Below are 18,205 nucleotides of genomic sequence, written 5' to 3'. Positions count from 1 at the left end.
ATAAGCACCCCTATTCTGCTCAACTATTTGTGCAGTGATGGGACCATCATCCTCAAAACCTAGCTATCAGGGGCCAGCTCTTCAAATGGTGTAAGTCAGCAAACTCCATTGACGTCAATGGAGGAGCACCAATTTACACCAGTTGAAGATCTGACTCCAGATATTTAGTTACTATAGCGTAATGGTTGGTTAGTGGTGTGTTATGGTCCATTCGGGGTGATTCATTTCAATGACATATGTTTAGACCTTTCTGTCTTCATAGAACACAGTACCCATGCATGTAATTCACCTTTTAGGCTGCCTCTTCACCATGTATCTGGAATTAGCTTCTTTGTGGCATAGAAGTGGGTTGCGGTGGCATGAATGTGCCCCAGTATTTTCTTATGTCTCCCTATATTCTGTTTGTTGCAAATGCCTTTGCTGTGGTGTTTCAGATCCACACATTGGTTTTCTAAGCTTTTTTTTGCTGTATGTCCTTATGCTGATAAGTCATATACCACTATTGATCTTTATTATACCCTTCCCTTGGGTTTTTCTGCAATACAGACAGTAAATATTGTGACCCCAGAGAGTTGGATTTAATTGCATTACCTTAATAGATTCAGTTACTGTGTGCAGTGTGGCTGACTCATAGTTGCCTTGGGAACCATGGCTCTAAACCTGAGCTGTTGTAAATCAATATAGCCCCATTGACTTCATGGATTTACATAGTCAAGTATCTGGCCCCCTGTCTTTTGAATTTACAGATTTTTGCAAGATTAGGTTGTGTCCCAAGGACACCACCCACGACTGAATTGCCCCAAGAAGGAATTACATCTCAGGGAGCTGCAATTCCCTCCGTGTTCCCCGCTTGCTTCAGGGGTATAATTACCATTCACCCTGCTATGCTGGCTGAGCTCTGCTGGATGGTGGATTGGAAAATGCAGCCAAAGCTTCACGGATTCCCTGCCCCACCCCGACTTGCTCCAGTGGGGAAGTAAGTAAGCATGCAGCACCTTTTACCCCTGCATGACCAGACCCAAAGCCTGGACTGCACATAAAGGGCACACATGAGGGATTCCTCTCCCCTATGCCCCTATAAGGTCATGAAGTACAACCAAGCCTTTGGTGTTTAACACATCAGCACTACAATTGCATTAGTGTAGGTTTCAAAGTAGCAGCCGTGTTAGTCTGTATTCGCAAAAAAGAAAAGGAGTACTTGTGGCACCTTAGAGACTAACAAATTTATTTGAGCATAAGCTTTTGTGAGCTACAGCTCACTTCATTGGATGCAACTTAGTGTAGTTCTTTCCTTCCTCCTGCCCCCGATAGTTTCCTCAAGTTTTTCTCCAAGCAGAAGACACAAGAGGAAACCATTATTCTGATGTTACCATGCAATCTGCTCTAAAGAGAATTTGCCAAGGCTCCAATGAAGTGAGGACCCCTGTTTGTACACAAATATCGTAAGGCATTTCTTTCAATATTAGATAAACTTTTAAAATGAATTTGCTTTGACTGCTTACAAGAGGTGCCTGTCCTCACAGAAGTAATAAACCAATGAGAATTTGGAAATATCAGAAAGAAGCCTTGTTAGGGTTAAGTCAGCAAAGGAGTATTCTGCACCATTTTTTCCACACTTGGATATCTCAGAACAACGGGATTAAAATTGACCCTATTTCTGCATTCTCTTCACTCTCATTCCCTATCTCTCAAGCCACCTAAACATATGATCACCTTTGGGCTGAAAACAGGCATGAGAAATTATATCAGCCACTGAACTTTCTGGCCCTCATATCCTCTCAAATTTTGACCCAAACTCCTGTCAGAAAATATAGATGAAGGGAACTGGGGTGTTTCCCTTCAACATTTCCTCAAGACGAAGTCTTAACAGCCGAGGTCTGGTCCTCCAGACACTGATCAACCCCTGTCCTCACAGAAAAAGGTCTCTAAAGCCCACCAGCAGCCACCACTTCCTTGTCTTACCTCAATGGGCTGAGAATCTCCCAGCACAAAAATATGCAGCATGTTCACATCTGGGTCCTTCTTGAAGATGTTGGGCTTGGCATGATGCTGGAAGTGACGATGATTCCACCAGTTTGCTGAGGCACCCTGGAAAGAGGGAGGAAATGTTTAGTCCATTGGGAGGCATGGTTCCCGCTAATGGAGAGATGATCCCAGTAGCATAGCTAGGGGGGGAGTGGGGCAGCAGCTGCTCTCCCACCGAGCAGAAGTGGCATCTTTTTAATTCTTTGGTGCCTTTTTAATTTTTACTCACCCGGTGGTGCTCCAGGTCTTTGGCGGCAGGTCAGGCGGCGCTCCAGGTCTTCAGCAGCACTTCGGCGTCGGGTCCTTCACACTTGCTCCGGTCTTCGGTGGCATTGCGATGGCGGGGGCTGGGGGGGGGTGTCCTTCAGTGCCGCCGAAGACCAGAGCGAGTGAAGGACCCAACGCCAAAGTGCTGCTGAAGACCTGGAGCGCCGCCTGACCCGCCGCTGAAGAACCGGAGCGCCGCCTGACCCGCCGCTGAAGACCCGGAGTGCCGCCTGACCCGCCGCTGAAGACCCGGAGCGCCGCCTGACCCGCCACTGAAGACCCGGAGCGCCGTCTGACCCACCGCTGAAGACCTGGAGCGCCGCTGGGTGAATACTAGCAGGTGGCGCCTTTTTTAATCTCCGCTCCCCCTGTTTTCTCGACCTGGCTACACCACTGGATGATCCCCCTGCTGTGATATTCATTCACTTGTATAATCTAAACCGCCCATGGCGTATAGTTTATGTCCAAACTCTTAGCTACCTTTGAAATTGTTGTAAGTGTGAAGGGGCTAAATCCTCTGCTCTGACAGGCTGATTGGTACCAGCTGAGGATCTGGATCTGTCTGGATTATTATATCGTATTAAAAAAATGCCACTCATGTTGAGAAAAAAGAAGTTAGCCTTGCTTTCATGTAACTCCTAATATTTATATGCTGCAAAGACAGGCAGACAGACATCCCACCAGCAGGGGAAGCACAAGATAAACAGCATCCTTTACCCAGAGCTCTGTTGTCATTGGTGCCATCACCCATTTCATTGATGAAGTCCAGCATGACGTAAGGCAGGCAAAGCCATGTTGGCTTATGCAGTGCAAGAAAGAATGTGAAAAGAATCTCTCTTTGCCCAATGGAAAAAAGACAAAACTGGCCAGGAAAGAAATATTATTTTCCAGTGTCCAAAAAAGATTTTAATGGAGAGTATTAAAAAAAAAAGGACTGGACAGTGTCCCATAAGGGTCCTATATCCTCATTTTCCGCTGGCACTTGTGAAACACAGTGCCAAGTTATCCCTCTGCCAAGGATGCTCAGGCAGAAGGCCAGCAAAGCACTTGCCTTGTGACTGGTGATAAGCGTTGTGGGCAGCTGGCTGCTTCCAAGAATTCAGAGTGGACAGAGAGCCTCCATCTCACAAAGCTGCCTTCAGTTTAGTCATGTTAACGAGCATTCGGAGGTTACTTGCCCCTGCTTACACATGTTGGAAACTGGTTGTCCCAGGACTGGGCAATCTGAGAGCTCTGGTTGCTATGAATAAAGGGGCATTGTTGGGAAGTTGGCAGTGAGAGAATAACCAACCCCAACATGGGAGCCCTCGTTTTTAGATTGCTGCAATAAATTGATTTGTGGTTTTTTGGTGTTCCTTGTTCAGGACCTGCAAGTGATCATCTATAAAGTGAAGAAGGAGGAACACAGAGAATTGTGAGATGGGCAAAGGTCCAGGAATGCCCCTCCTCTCCCCCGGAAGGAAAGGAGATGTATCAGGTAGGCTATGCCAATCTAATCCTAAAAGATTATCCCCTGTTTAGTGCTCTAGAGGAAGGGAAATCCTGTCTCTTCATCCCAGATCCCTAATGATCTCTCTCTCTCTCTCTGAGCTATCATCTCTCTGCTCTGATATTTTGCCTGCCTCCTGCCTTGATTTCTTCTATACTGCCAAATATGCCCTGAAGAAGAAAATTCATCTAGAGCCCAAATTTGGCAATTTGCTTAACCTTGTTCATGCAAATGAGGCTCTCCATATTTAATCCCTTTGCATACACCAAGAAGAATGGGCTTCTTCTGCTAGGACTCCCTATTTCCTCTCCTTGCATTAAAGCAGGTTGGGTAGCAATTGAGCATTATTTGTTCTACTTGCAAATTGGGAAATGCCTGGTCAGTACCACCCAAGCTGGGCCTCAAGAAAGAGGGGTAGAGGGACACTGTCACAAGGTGAGAACAGACCTGTGGCCAAGGTTACCTGTTGCTGTGGCTTTCAATAGATGAAGCCCCACCTTGGGTCTGGACACAGTGTTGTCTCACTGCTGCCTTTTTATACTTTTTATTGCTAGTGAGGTCATTCCAGGCCTGTGGTTAAAATGGCCAAGGCCAAACTAAATGTGCATCTAATAACGCCTACCATTCCATCCCTTCCTACAAGACTCTCCATTGTAGGTGGATCCTTTTGCCAGCTGGATTGTATAGGACTCTTGTGTTGGACCCTGTCCTGGACTGAAGTTCTAAAATTGTCCTGAATGGGTGAGAGCTGCCAGGATGGTCATTTTAATCAATAAACATGTTACACGGGCTTTAGGTAGGGAAAGTGGGGGCGGGAAGGGGAGTAAAGGAGATTGTATAATGCTTCATTTTAACAATCTTATGGGCCAGATCCGCAGCTGGCATAAATCAGCATAGTTCCATTGGTGTTACTGGAGCTATGATGATTTACACCGCTGAGGATCTGGCTCCCCTATCTGAGCCTCACAAGAACTCCACCTGGAATCTGTCACTAATTCTTCCTCCATGCTGCTGCTCCCTCTGAAAGGGGGAGATCCGACTGGAGGGCTGGGGTTTATGGCTTTTACACCTTCAGTCTGTGAAATGGGATGGAGTGGATCCCCAGTCTCCTTCGCTGCAATCATTTCCTTTCTGCACAGTGTGTGCTGGCATCCAGCAAACGACCTTTACCTTCAGGTGCCCGATGACAAACTTGTGGACAATATGGTTCCATATAGATTTCTTAAAGACAGAGAGGTGTCCAAAGTCATGCTGTAGCCACCCAGCTTGGGCCTGCAGAGGAAAAAGGACCAGGGGTGACAGGGCTGCCTGAAATCAAAGGTAAGTAAAGGACACACAGAGTGGAAGGCAAGTATTGTCTGTCTGTATGAAATGTGCACAATCCTATGCAAAGAAAAAGCATGGAAGGGGGAGAGTTTTGTATTAATTTCATTGGTATTGGATCTATGGGAGGGGGACAAGAGACAGGCAGTGGGCTCAATGCATCTGAGTGTGAGGCAGTGAGTAGGCTCACTATGAGCAAGAGCAAGGCAGTGAGGGGATCTGGGAGTTGCACGAGGTTCATGAATGTTCTTCCAAAGTGAGTGTTGTGATAGTCCCGGCATGAAGTGCTCGGAACAACTGGATGCACTGACAGGTCACCTGTCATGGAAGCACATGCACCCCCATTACTCTGTGCTATATCTCACCTGGGAGGTTGCAAGGATGCAGGAAAGGATAAAGGTTGTGATCCAACCGGTGCCATAGTAGGAAACTAGTAACCAAGCCAAAGCTTCCATCATGATGATGTGACCCAGGTAAAGGGAGAAAAATAAGGGATCTGCTTTGAACAAGTTCATATCCTCTGCTGTCTTTCTCAGGGCCCGGAAATCATCCACCAGCTGGGGCTGCAAAATGGAAATGCAAGATTTAAGGTGCACCTTCTTTACATGTGTGAATGTGTCCATTCAAGCTTGGGCTTCCACACTACTAACCCCTGCCTGTTTTGAAGCCATCAGCTTCCCCAGAATGGGAGAAGAATTAGTCTCTGTACTCATGCAGTCTCCAGAATTTCTACACTGCCCCCCTCAGGAACCTGATCTGAGTCCTTACCCAGATGGGTCTTACCCCACCTTCTGAATTACAATTAAAATCCAGATCGTCAGCTGGTATAAGTCACCCGAGACACGCTGGAGTCAATAAAGCTATGGTGATTTACCAGCTGGTCCAGCACCTCTCCATTTATCCAGTCTCAGTGTTCCATAATTCATTCCATATAGGCTATGAAGGGACATCTCCCCTCTCCTTCGGGAAGAGAGAATTCAGTCTCTTCACTTATGCATAACCCTGAACCTCTGCTGATGAGAGAGTATAGTGCCAAGGCAGCTCCATTCTCTTTGGGATGTGTTCAGTTAGCATGCAGTCACTCATGAAAGCAGGTCAAAAGGTAATGCAGGTTAATATAGTCATTGCTATTGTGCATGAAACAGGCATGTCACAGACTCAGTCGGCTAAAGAACAATACAGAGGAGAAAGGGTTTCACTTTAGGAGTCAGTTGTGCAGTGCACAGGGTCTGAATAATGAATGAATGGAACATTTGGGACTTGCATAGAGCTGGACACATTGACATGGGGTGGATAAAGGGCCCTGTTGTGTTACATCTTCATAAGCATAGTGCTCAGAGAGAGCAGTTTGTTTCATCTCACCCATTGGTGTTATTGCCACTTCCTCCATAAATGTGGCCACTTTCACAGACTTCTCCATTGCTGAGAGCTAATCAGGATAAGCCCATATGAAGTTCAGAATAGTGTTTGCTTGGGCTGCATGGTCAATGGTATGGAGCAGAGGATGGAAGAGAGTTCAAATCCGCTTTAGATGACAAGCAGTCTCATTCTGGTGGCCTCATGGCCTTTTGTCTGTAGCACAAAACTGACATGCATTATGGAATGATGGGCAGACCCAGGTCATGAGAATTTGAGCAACAGGGTTGTTGACTAGAGATGAACTCCAGCCACGAACAATGGATTCAGATTTTGATCCATATTTATCCAAAGTTTGCAAGTGTTCAAATTGATGAGTTTGAACTGGCTCTTCTTTAGTTGTCACAGATCAGGCCTGAAGTGCACAGGCAGAGCTGTGAAAACCTGCAGGAGGGGAATAGCAGGGGGTACTGCAGGTCAAGAGAAGTTGACCTAAGTATTGCCTATCCCTGCACCAGTCAATATTGGGATATACACATGGACACACAGAGCTGTCTGACTGTGGGTGTCTTTCCCTGCAGTTTCCTGTACTTACTAGAGCTGTCTATTGTGAAGAAGGCTTGTGAATTATATGTAGTGGTTTTGCACACAGAACCTGGAGGGCAGCTTTATAGATAAATTGTGGAATGACCAGATTGTAGACTCTTCTCCAGAAACAGAGCCCACAGAGAGGGGTTTGCTGATACTCACATTTTTGCCTCGGTCCTGGCTAGGTTCCCCTGGGGCAAGCTCTCCAATCAGTAATGGCTTGAGAAACTTCTGCACAAAGCTGGGGTTGAGGTGAAAGGCCCGGAAAGCATCCTGGAGTGGAAACACAGGCAGACAGATGGGATTCAATAAAGCGATTGCTCACTGCACACTGGCCTTTTCCTGTTTGTCCCCAGCAATGTCTTCTCCTCAGAGTTTCCCCCACATTACCCCAACAGTTTCCCCAGTTCTAGTGTCAGTTCACTGTCAGTACCCACAATACGCAACTCTTTCAGTGTAGTGCTCCTGGTTCTAGCAGATGCTGCTAGAAGTAGATGAATGAATATGCAGTTTGTAGACAAAGGGCCAGATTTTTAAAGGTATTTAGGTGCCTAATGATGCAAATAGGTGCCTAGTGAGATTTTCAGAAGCTCCTAGGTGCCTAATTCCCATTGAATTCAATGGGAATTAGGCACCTAGGCAAAAAGAAGTCTAATATATCTTTCACCCCAATTAGAAGCTGTGAATTTGTCTGCCTTATTTATCAGAAAAACATCTCTCAATATGCAGATGATCTGTCTCATTCTTTCAATATAATGTCTCTAGTAAGCCCTAAAGTATATGAAAAGAAAGATATTAAATATAATCAAAGAATGTGTGGATGATGTCCATTACATTTAGAGGAATGATTAAAGATTTTTGGGGGGTTTTTTTCTAAGTGTTTGCACTCTATTATTATTATTATTATTTGCATTACCAACAATACAAAAAATAATAAAGTGGGACCCCATTGCACTAGGCACTGTACAAACACCAGAACAAAAGGACACCAGAAGGAAAAAGACTGTTGAAAGGTATCTGCCCCTGACCTGTGTATAGCTCTAAAATATTCAGTGAAAATGCAACTCCAGGCTTGAAAGCTTGAATACCCAAGCCTGAGCACCAGCCCAAGTTACAACATCAAAGCACTGTCTACACAGCAATTTTTAATGCACTAGTTTAAGTCCTGCTAACACAAGTGTGTGGATCTGGTCTGGGAGACTCGTTCCCAGTATAGACATACCCTAAAACATCCATAGTACTGAAACAGCAGTATGCCAAAGCACACTATGGAACTTTTAATGCACCGTAGCAGGTCCACCTATCCAGATAGTGCATGGCAAGCTAGCACGCTATAGATTTACACTCTGGCTTTTCACACACTAATTCTCTGTGTAGACAAGCCGTAAGCAGCCTGCTCTGAGAGATACTGTGCAAGGTAAAAGTTGACCTCAGAAAAACCTTGTGTTAAAATTAGTAAGCAAACACTCCCTGGACTCAATAAAAAGGAATTATCCAAATTAAATTCTGTTCAGATATTGGCTATAATATTTATTCAATTGGCAAATCTGATGGGTAGATTTTAGCTTTAAAATCTGACAAGAACCTCAGCAAATTCATAAAATTGACCCCCACTGATGCACCCAGAACATGCCAGCTCCCACACAGTGGAGGGGAGACAATAAATCCATTTCTCAGAGAGGTTTTCTTCAGAGTTTTCAAGGTGTTGGATAGTTCACTCCTTACAATGTGCAAGGTTCTGGCTCTGCAACCTTGAGACTCTGGATGGGATGCAGAGGCCAAGTTGCTGAGTCAACCAGAATTCTGCATGGGGCTTCCTCATCAGTGCACATTGCATGTGTGTAACAAATGCTCCTCTCTGTGCTTTGCCAGTTCCATTGATGGCAAAACCTTGACTTTTCCTCCATCCAACCCTTTCCTGCTCAGTTTTAGGTATCTAGCTCCCACAGGTGCTGGCAGAGAAAAGGGACTATATTTCTGATGGGATTCTGACTGGCACTTTAGTTTTACACACCCCTCCCTCTGCAGGATCTGGCCAGAATCTGGCCCAAATTGGCAGTGGGGTTGGGAGTTTCTCAAAGGCAAGGATCCCTCTTTCCAGCTGAGTCATTTCTGTTACTGCAAAATTCTGGGATTCAATCCAGAATCTTCACAGAACTTCCATCCAGTGATTTTCAACAGGTCCACATAGTACTGAGATCTACTGTCACAAGAGCCACCACCAGAAACCTGTTTATTTGTTTAAATTGCCAGATTTCTTATTTATGACATTTCCCTTTACTTGAGAGATCACAAGGGGGCTCAGGCTTTGTTTTCTTTTGCCCCAGACACTGGCCATTAGCGAGTGATCTAGCTCATTGCCAGCATGTGGATTTTCACTGTTCACACAATGAGACTGGCTAATGTGGTCTCTGTGTCACCCAAGGAAATAAGGCTAAGATTTTCAAAGGAGACAAGGTACTGGCCAGCGTCTCCGAGCCTGGAACAGAACCCAGGAGTGTTAAGTCCCATCTATTGAGAAGGGCCTAGCAAACAGAGTATAGAAAACTTGGAAGTCTGTAGGAGGGAGTTCAGGGGATTTTCATCCTTTCTTCTTTAAGGCGAGGGACTAGAAAGAAAAGACAATGATGGCTACGGAGGTGGCGCTAGAGGTGTCCTGAGGAGAAATGGAGACAAAGACTGGATGCAGAAGCTGTGGATTGTATAGTATCTTTGAATGGGTACCTGATGAAAACTATTTACATATGACATGCCACCTGATAGAGCTCATGGCAGAAAAGATCCAAGTGCTAGAGATCCATCTGGAGATGATGGTGGAGTTCGGTTTTGGATTTGAAGACATGAGAGAGGAAAGGAGAAAGGACTGTAAAGACACACAAAGTGATAACACAGTTTGGGTCAAAATCACTTTGGTGAAGGATTGTAAAAGAGGTTTTACTGGGGTAGTGTTAGGGGTTAGATATAGACCCCCCCAGGGTTGGATTTGGATATGAATAGAGAACACGTAAATATTATTAGAGAGTATCATTAAATAGTACTGGAAATTGTGTCATTTTGGGAGACTTTAACTTCCCAGATATAGATTGGAGAACAAATGCTACCAATAATGGTAAGGCCCAGTTACTCCTGGATGTGGTAGCTGACAGATTTCTTCACCAAACAGTCACTGAGGCCACAACAGTTGATGCTATTTTAGACTTGGTTTTGGTAAGCAGTGGGAACATTATAGAAGAATTGGTCATAGGAAAAATCCTTGGATCGAGTGATCACAAATTGATTCGGTTTAAATTCAATGGAAGGATAATCCAAACAGGTTGGCTGCTATGTTTTGTTTATTTCAAAAGGGCAGTCTCTGAGAAATTAAGGGAACTAATTAGTGAAATCAGGTGGACCAAAGAAGCTCAGGGACTTAAATGTGGAGAAGGCTTGGAATTTATTTAATTCAACAGTGCAAAAACTGTCTGGAATTTACATCCCAAGCAAGGGGGAAAATCTCGTAGGGAAGTGCTTCAGATTTAGCTGGATGAACAAGCACCTCATAAAGGAGATGAGGAGTAAACAGAGAGCCTATAAGGAATAGAAGAAGCGATTAATCAGCTAAAAAAACTGCATTGTGGAGGTCAGAAAGTGTGAGGAGAAGGTGAAAATTGCCAAATGTCAAGCTGAGTTGGACTTTGTCAAAGAAATTAAAACAAACAGTAAAAGGTTCATTAGCAGTATTATTAAAAAGAGAACAAGAAAAGAAGTGGAGCTGCTGTGCAGTGAGGATGGGATAGAAATTAAAGATAATCTAGATATATCCCCAATAAATTAATACTTTGCCTCAGTTCTCAATAAAGAAGACAAAATTGGGAGTCATTGTCAATGAAGAGGAGGATTGGAATGTCATACAGGAGACAATGGATGATCTTGAGGACTGGAGAAATAGAAATGGAATGAAATTTAATAGCATAAAAGTGTAAGGTCATGCACTTAAGGATCAATAAGAATTTCTGCTATAGATTGGGCCTGCATCAATTGGAAATGACAGAGAAGGAAAAAGACCTGGAAGTATTAGTTGATCACAAGATGGCTATGAGCCACCAATGTGATGTTGCTCTGAAAAAAAGCAAATACCATCCTAGGATGTATTAGGTAAAATATTTCTAGTAGGGACAGGGAAGCATTAATGCCATTGTACAAGGCACTGGTAAGAATGCTGTGTATAATTATGATTAGCTGTGTTCAAGAAAGATGAATTCAAATTGGAACAAGTGCAGAGAAGGGCTGGAAATTAGGTTTCTTATCACTAGAGTGAGGTTTGGGACCAGCCTTCCTATAGAAGTAGTGGAGGCCAACAACCTAACTAGTTTTAAGCTGGAGATGTTATGTTAATAAATGGAATTATATGATGGGGTTGCCTATGATAGCAGGGGACTGGGGTCTGTAATTTAGAGCTAGCCCCTTTCAGTCCTGTGTTCCTATTGCTCTATACACTAAGGGCCAGATTTTCAAGTGCTCACTATCCACAACTGACCTGTATGGGACATAAGCTCTTTTGAAAATCTGTCTTAAATTGTGGGTGCTGAGCCCTTCTGAAAATACTGGGGTAAGAGCCTGATCCAAAGCCTGTTGGAGCCAGAGTCTTTCAGCTTACTCCAACAGGCTTTGGATCAGGCCCTGAAACGGCTCTGTCCACCTCAGTTTTGCTGGAGGAAGTGAATGAGCAAGGGGGAAGAAGGGGGAATGTCAATCTGAGTCATTTAATTTGGGGCTAAAGAAACACAGAGAGGAGGATATTAGCATCACTGTGTGAGAAGTCAGCGCTGGAGCAGGAAGAAGGTGGGGGAGCCAGCCGCAGGAAGGAGAGAAAGAAAAAGAAAGTCCATGAGAATAATGTAGAGATTAGGAAAGCTGTAAAATGCCAGAGTCTCAGCAGAGGGGAAGAGGCAGAATATGCAGCTTAATAACTGTGTGGAGCAAGCCAAAAAAACCAAAAAATCTGACTTACCTAATGTACATTTTTCAGGGAGTCAGGACTTTCCCTTTAACTCTGGGAGCAATTTGATCCCTTTCCACCTCAACCAGGGAGAAAGAAATCTTTCTCTTATTGGGTTAGCGTGTATCAAAGTGTCTAAACAATCCCTCTTTGGAATCAAGTGAGGAGCAAAGTGAAAGCCTGTTACCATAAGGGATGATTTGCAGTCAGATAGGTTCAGTTGTGCCTTTACTACGTTGGGCGATTTGCCTTGATTTCAGTCACTGGCTGCACCAGTGCAAAACCCCCATGTGGACAAGGAAAGCCATGATTTGCAGAGGCACATTTCAAGCAGGGGTGAGACCCATTGGTTCCCATCATCATAGCTTGCCTTGTGGATACTAAGGGCTAGCACTGATACAGCTACATCAATGGCTGAAACTGGGATAAATCTCCAGCGTCAACAAGGCCTTCAGCATAAGCTTCCATTGGGTACAGTTTGAAACTCTTTCTGTTTGGTCCTCTGACCCAGTCCAAGCATCTTTGTCCTGAGTCATAGTTCTATCTATATACCCTATATACATATATAGCCTCCATTGCTGTAGTATCTGAGCACCTCACAATCTCTGCGGTATTTATGCTCACATCATCCCTGTGAAGTAGGAAAGTGCTATTATTTTACAGATGGGAGATTGAGATACAGGGAGCCAAGTGACCTGCCCAAAGTCACACAGGAAGTCTGTGGCAGAACAGGGACTTAAAACCAGCTCTTCCAAGCCCTGGGCTAGTGCCCTAACCACTGGCCCATCCTTCCTCTGATCTGACAACAAGCCTCCCTGGGTATTCCCTCAAAAAGTTAATGCAGGTCACTAGACTCTTTCCTCCTCACTCCCTTTGTGGGACTGATGTCACCTCCAGAACATGATCCAAAAGGGAAGTAAGGGAGGATGTTGGTAACCAGAATTAATGTTTTGGGGTGAATATCCAAGGACTCTTGCTGCCAGGTCATGGAGAATCAGCCACTCAGAGCAAAGGTTCTGAGAAAAAAGAAGGAGCGCTTGAATCACAAAGGCAATTATAGAGAATATCTGATTAGCATCATTTAGTTCATGGAAAAAATGAATCTTCTAGGGCAGTTGTTCCCAAACTGGGGTTCACGAAATGTTAAAGGGGCCCAGAGCCTTGAGGACTTCCGAGAGCTAATCAGATCAAAACAAGCATATCTATCACACTGAGGAGATGTAAACTTCAAGACTCCTTATACAAAATAGAAAGGGAGGTGGATATTTTTTTACTATGGGAGCATGTTGAAACATTCCTCTCTCTGCATAAGTCCGTGACATACTTAATGAATCTTAGTCATGCTCACATGGAGGGAATCTATGACCTCACCGCTTCTGGGATCTCCCTTGAGAATGGGAGTAAGGTGTGAGAGCAACAGGGGACTCACGGGCAGTCCTGGCATTTTTTGTGTGTGCAGGTTTCTGTCTTTTCCCATAGAGAAGTGAGACTATTAAGGCCCCTCAAAATAAATTGATTGAAGGAAAGATCCAGCGCAGACTCTCTCCCTAGAAGCATTATGAAATGCATGTCATGTATTTGGGGAACACATTCAAAGAAAGTGGAGGGGATATTTGTAGGGTAACTCCTGGAGGGGACACCTGAGTAGCAGACAGAAGATGCTTCTTTGAGCCACCCTCCAGTAACACCACATGAATCAGAGGCGCCAGTACTGGGGGCCGGGGGTGAGGGTCACCTGCTGCCCCTGTGTCGGCACAACACCCCCCCCCCCGCAGGTCCCTCCCCTTTTTTTCCGGAGGCCTCTGCTGGCCCCCCACTTTCCGGAGGCCTTTGGCTTTGCCCCCGCACCTCTTTTTTCTACTGGCGCCTCTGAAAGGAGCCTTGTCTTATAACAGGCTGAATCAAAACTGATACAAGCTACAAAAGTGAGATCTTGGAAGAGTGTTGCCATTTCATAATGTAATAAAAATACTGTAATGATAAATAATAATTAATAGTGTGTAATAAGCATGCCATAAAAACACATTTTATATTTTCAAGATCACTGCTTTTATAATTTATGATGAGGTAAGGGTGAAAATCCCTGGAAATATTCATTTTTAGAAGGGACTTTACGAGACTTGACATTTTAGTGAAAGGGGTTTGCAGGTTGTTAAAGTTTGGGAACCACTTTCTCCCTTACCTCAGCAAAGCCTGCGTGCTCTCACACCTTACTCCCATTCTCAAGGGAGATCCCAGGGGTGGTGAAGTCATAGATTCCCTCCATGTGAGCATGATTGAGATTCATTAACTATGTCACGGACTTATGCAAAGAGGGGAATGTTTCAACATACTCCCATAGCAGTCTAGAGAACACCAGCTCCTGAATATTTAATACTGAGTTCATCTCTCACCACCAGAAAAAAGAGAGTGACAATGACAGACGAGTTCTTGTGTCAGCAGATACACCTCTTGTATTGTATCTGCAATTTCTCCTAGGCTGGCAGGTCATGGGTTCAAGTCCCACATAGGGATTTGGGCTAACCCTCAGTGCTATAGTGGGGGATGGAATGGGCGATGTACTATGAAATAATTGGATATGTTACATTCAGATCTCTTCTGCCTGTCCACAGTTGGACATTGTCCAGATGAGTTGAAGATTTGTTGGTGTTGCTAACATGTCAGTGGCAGGGGTTGTCCTGGCTTCTCCCAGTAAAACAGTTTTTGACCTCCAGAGATGTGTGAGTTGTAGCTGTGCACCAAATTGGGTGCCCTATTTGCCATCCCAATCACAGCATTATAGTATCCAGGCTCTTGCTTTGTGAAGCCCTTGGGATTCTCAACAGTTTAAAACGCACCATGGAACACAGTGCAAATCTAGTCTGTCTTCTCAAGGTCTAAGGCAGTATGACAGCTGCCCATGAGATGAGGCATAAACAGAATGCCACCGGCACCAACTGTGAGAACACAGTGAGGTGTGGCCTCTGTAGGACAAACTCTGAGCACGGGCAGCCCATGACAGATAACCAGGCTGGCATGGGCACTCTTGGTACAAACATCTTTAGAGGTAGGCCCATACTGAATGAATGGGTTGTCATGGGAACCGTCAATGTCAGCAGTTTTAGGGACCTCCTGTGATGAGTGAACACATGCGATCATACACCATCAGCGTGGGTGTCCATAGGTGGCCCAGGAGAAAAGGCCAGTGTGGTAGCAATGATATGAGCTGCCTTAATGGGTGGTGTGAGTGACACGAACAGGAGCTTCTGGTGTCAATGCCCTTCCTTGGGAGTTGGCTCATGACAACTGAACATGCTGGTGTGGGTCCTTAGGTGTAACCCATGATGGAGGTATAGGCACTGTTGGTGTATGTTCCCATGGGGCAGCCTGGGATGGATGGTCAGGCGCTGATGGTGTGTTGCTATTGGGCAGTCTGGGATGGATACTCAGGTGCTGATGGTGTGAGCATCCTTAAGGCTGGGGACCTTATAAGACTCAAGAATGTGAATTACCTTGCAGAGTTGTGTTTTTGTCACTACTGCCTTCCCCTGAGCACTCAGGTCATAATTTCCTGAAGCCCTCAGTTAACTATGTCAGTTTAGTCTTAATATCCTTTTACAGCTGTATGGGAGGGGCATTTTGTGGCTGATAATTGTAGGTACATAGAAAAGTTGTAAGCCTGATGCAGGTGGAGTCCCCTTCACTGACAGGGTTTGGCGGAGGGTGCTTGAAATGGACCTACCTTGAGAACATTCTGCCTCCTACTGGACAGTGTTGCACTGAGGACTGTGGAGTGGGATGTAGTTGGGGAAGCTACACGACAGTGACAGAACCACAAACTCGTGGGACAATCCTGGCAAAGACAAGCTGAACCCCAGAGCAAGACCAAATGCCCACTGAGTGACAAACTGGAGACATCTGAGCCAAAGCGGTCTCTCATTTGTACTGCTGCTGCAACCCTTCTGGTTGCAGTGGGTTTCTGCTAATGCAACTGAAAGGCGAATATGGCCCATTTGCAAAGCCCATTCATTCAGAGGCTTTGCTTCAAGGGCACAGAGGCAGCAAAGGAAACCGTTGGACTTTAAGGAGGATGACTGGAAATAACCTCACAGCCAGTGACCGGCAGCAAACGCACACCTGGGGGAAGCCAGCTGCAGTGCACCGATGTCAGACCCACCTCTCCCGTCCGCTGAGGAGCCCCAGCCACCGTAGACGAGTCCCGCGGCTTGTTCTCTCCGGCCCCCTGACGTCGGTCTGGGGGGCGCACACAGCGTGGAAGCTACAAGGCAGCGAGCGGCGGGCTGAGGCGCCGACTCTGGAGCACAGACTCGGTGGCTGCGCCCCTGGGGCAGGGGGTTTGGGAGCCGGCCGCCAGCGAGCGAGCCACGGGCCGATCCTGCAGCTGCTCCGCTCCGCTCGCTTTGGGCGGGAAGCCACGGAACCGGGAGGCAGAGCTCAGTGCAGTAGCAGCCTGGGAGAAACCGATCCGGCTCTTTCCTTGCCGAGCGGTGGCAGAGCCCCCTGGAGACCTGCCTCCTGGGGGGGAGAGAGCGAAGCGGCTCCCTGCGCTGCCCCCTCAACCCAGCCCCCCGTCCTGCGAGAGCCGTTTCGGAGCCTGCGCTGCCCCCTCCCCGCCCCCGCTTGCCCCTGTCTTGGGGGGCTGGCTAGCGGGGCTCCCCAACCTGCCAGGCAGGGAGAGAACTGGGGATCGCTTGACCCCAGGACTCGAAGGGCCGAGGCCGCACCAGAGCAAAGGCAAACACCGGCGAGAGGGGGGGTTGAGAGGGCGCCTAGCGGTTCCCCACCCACCCACCCGCTCCTCGGCCGGTGCGCCCGGCTGGCTTCAGCGGCGCTCCCCCGCGGCCAGCCCGGCGCTCGCGGAGCCGCGGGCAGGTGTCCGAGCCCGGCCGGGGGCGGCTGTGCCTTACCGTGGCATCTTCGCCGGCGTAGTGGCTGATCACCCGGGGGCCGCCCGGGTGCCTGGCCGCCCACGTGGTGATGTTGTAAACCTTCCGCTCGATCACCAGCCACTTGTCCGTCCGCAGGTTGTGCCGCTGGACCTCCTCCCAGCTGTAGAGCCGGCTCGGCGCCTGGCGCTCCCCGGCCTCCTCGCCTTTCTCCCCGCCTTTCCCCATGGGCGCGCCTCGCTCCCCCCGGCCCCCACCGCCCGCTGCCCCGCGGCCTGCCTGCGCCTCCCGGAGGGTGGCTGGAAGGAAAGAGCCTTTCCCCCCTTGGGTGAATTCAGCTGATCCCCTGTTCTCCCCCCTGCCCGCCTCTCATGGTCGCCCTGGCTTCTCTTTGTCTTCCCTTCCCTCTCCGCTGCCAGCCGCTTTGCAGTCACCCCGCCCCGCTGCCTGCTCTGAAGTGCCCCTAGGCGGCTCTTCCCTGCACGGGTAGGCTTCCCCCTCTCCGATAATAACCCTGTTCTGTGGGAACCTCAGCCCGCTGCCCCCCTCTTCCCAGCAGCATCCCCCTCCATTCATCGGGGGGGGGGGGGGTTTCCACAGTGATCAGCAGAGCTCCTGCACCAATCCCAGCTCGCCCCCCAGCGGAGCCGGAGCCTGCCATTGGCTGGGGTTGATCTTGCGAAGGGTTGGCAGGCTGAATTCCAACAGAAACCCGAAGAAGCCTCGACATTGTATCCCAGTGGGATTGGGGCCGGCTCCCTCCAGAGAGGCAGCAAGAAGGGGGTACTCAGCAAAGGGATGGGGCGGGGAGGTGTAATTTCTAATGAGCCTCTAATTTTTGTTTGTTTGTATTTGCATTTTGTCTTGGATTTTAGAAGGCTGGTTCAGGGCGGACAACTCACTAGTACTGTAATTAGTGCCGGTTTTGGGAAGGAGACTTTTGGACTGTGACTGAAATTAGCATAATTCGGTCGCTTTAATCATGCTGAATTATGGCCAGGATCGCTATCATGCACTGCAGTTTCTCCCACGGCCGAGGCGGTTCATCTCTCTGCAGGACAGTTCTCTGCTTGGGGCAGTGCTTTTGGGTCAATTTCATTAGCGGGTAGGAGAATTCCCTTCTTCTTTAGCCCCTAGGGCACTTCATAATCAAATGATCCCCATTCTTAGTTGCCAGGGCTTTGCATCTCAAAGGCAAAAAGAATGACACAGCAGTTACACTACCTTCCTTCAGGTGTGGGAGGACATTTATGACAACTCTCCGGGGCAATCCAATCCTGACCCATGGCATCC

General features: G+C 47.2%; 1 protein-coding gene across 1 annotated transcript in view; it reads right to left on the bottom strand.

The window, feature by feature from the left end:
* LOC119857372 (acyl-CoA 6-desaturase-like) overlaps window positions 1–17,434 on the bottom strand; it is a 38,305-nt gene extending 20,871 nt beyond the window's left edge. The window contains exons 1-5 of the mRNA XM_038406169.2: window positions 16,934–17,434; window positions 7,211–7,321; window positions 5,470–5,667; window positions 4,952–5,053; window positions 1,963–2,088 (exon numbers count right to left, since the gene is read on the bottom strand). Of these exons, the coding sequence (XP_038262097.1) occupies window positions 1,963–2,088; window positions 4,952–5,053; window positions 5,470–5,667; window positions 7,211–7,321; window positions 16,934–17,140 (744 nt within the window). The 5' untranslated portion in view covers window positions 17,141–17,434. The remainder of the gene's footprint in view (window positions 1–1,962; window positions 2,089–4,951; window positions 5,054–5,469; window positions 5,668–7,210; window positions 7,322–16,933) is intronic.
* Between the last annotated feature and the right edge of the window lie 771 nt (window positions 17,435–18,205).

The sequence above is a fragment of the Dermochelys coriacea genome, chromosome 6, assembly GCF_009764565.3.
Source record: "Dermochelys coriacea isolate rDerCor1 chromosome 6, rDerCor1.pri.v4, whole genome shotgun sequence".
Lineage (NCBI taxonomy): Eukaryota > Metazoa > Chordata > Testudines > Dermochelyidae > Dermochelys > Dermochelys coriacea.
Note: the sequence above shows the minus strand (reverse complement) of the source record. Positions and strands in the feature narration are given on the sequence as shown.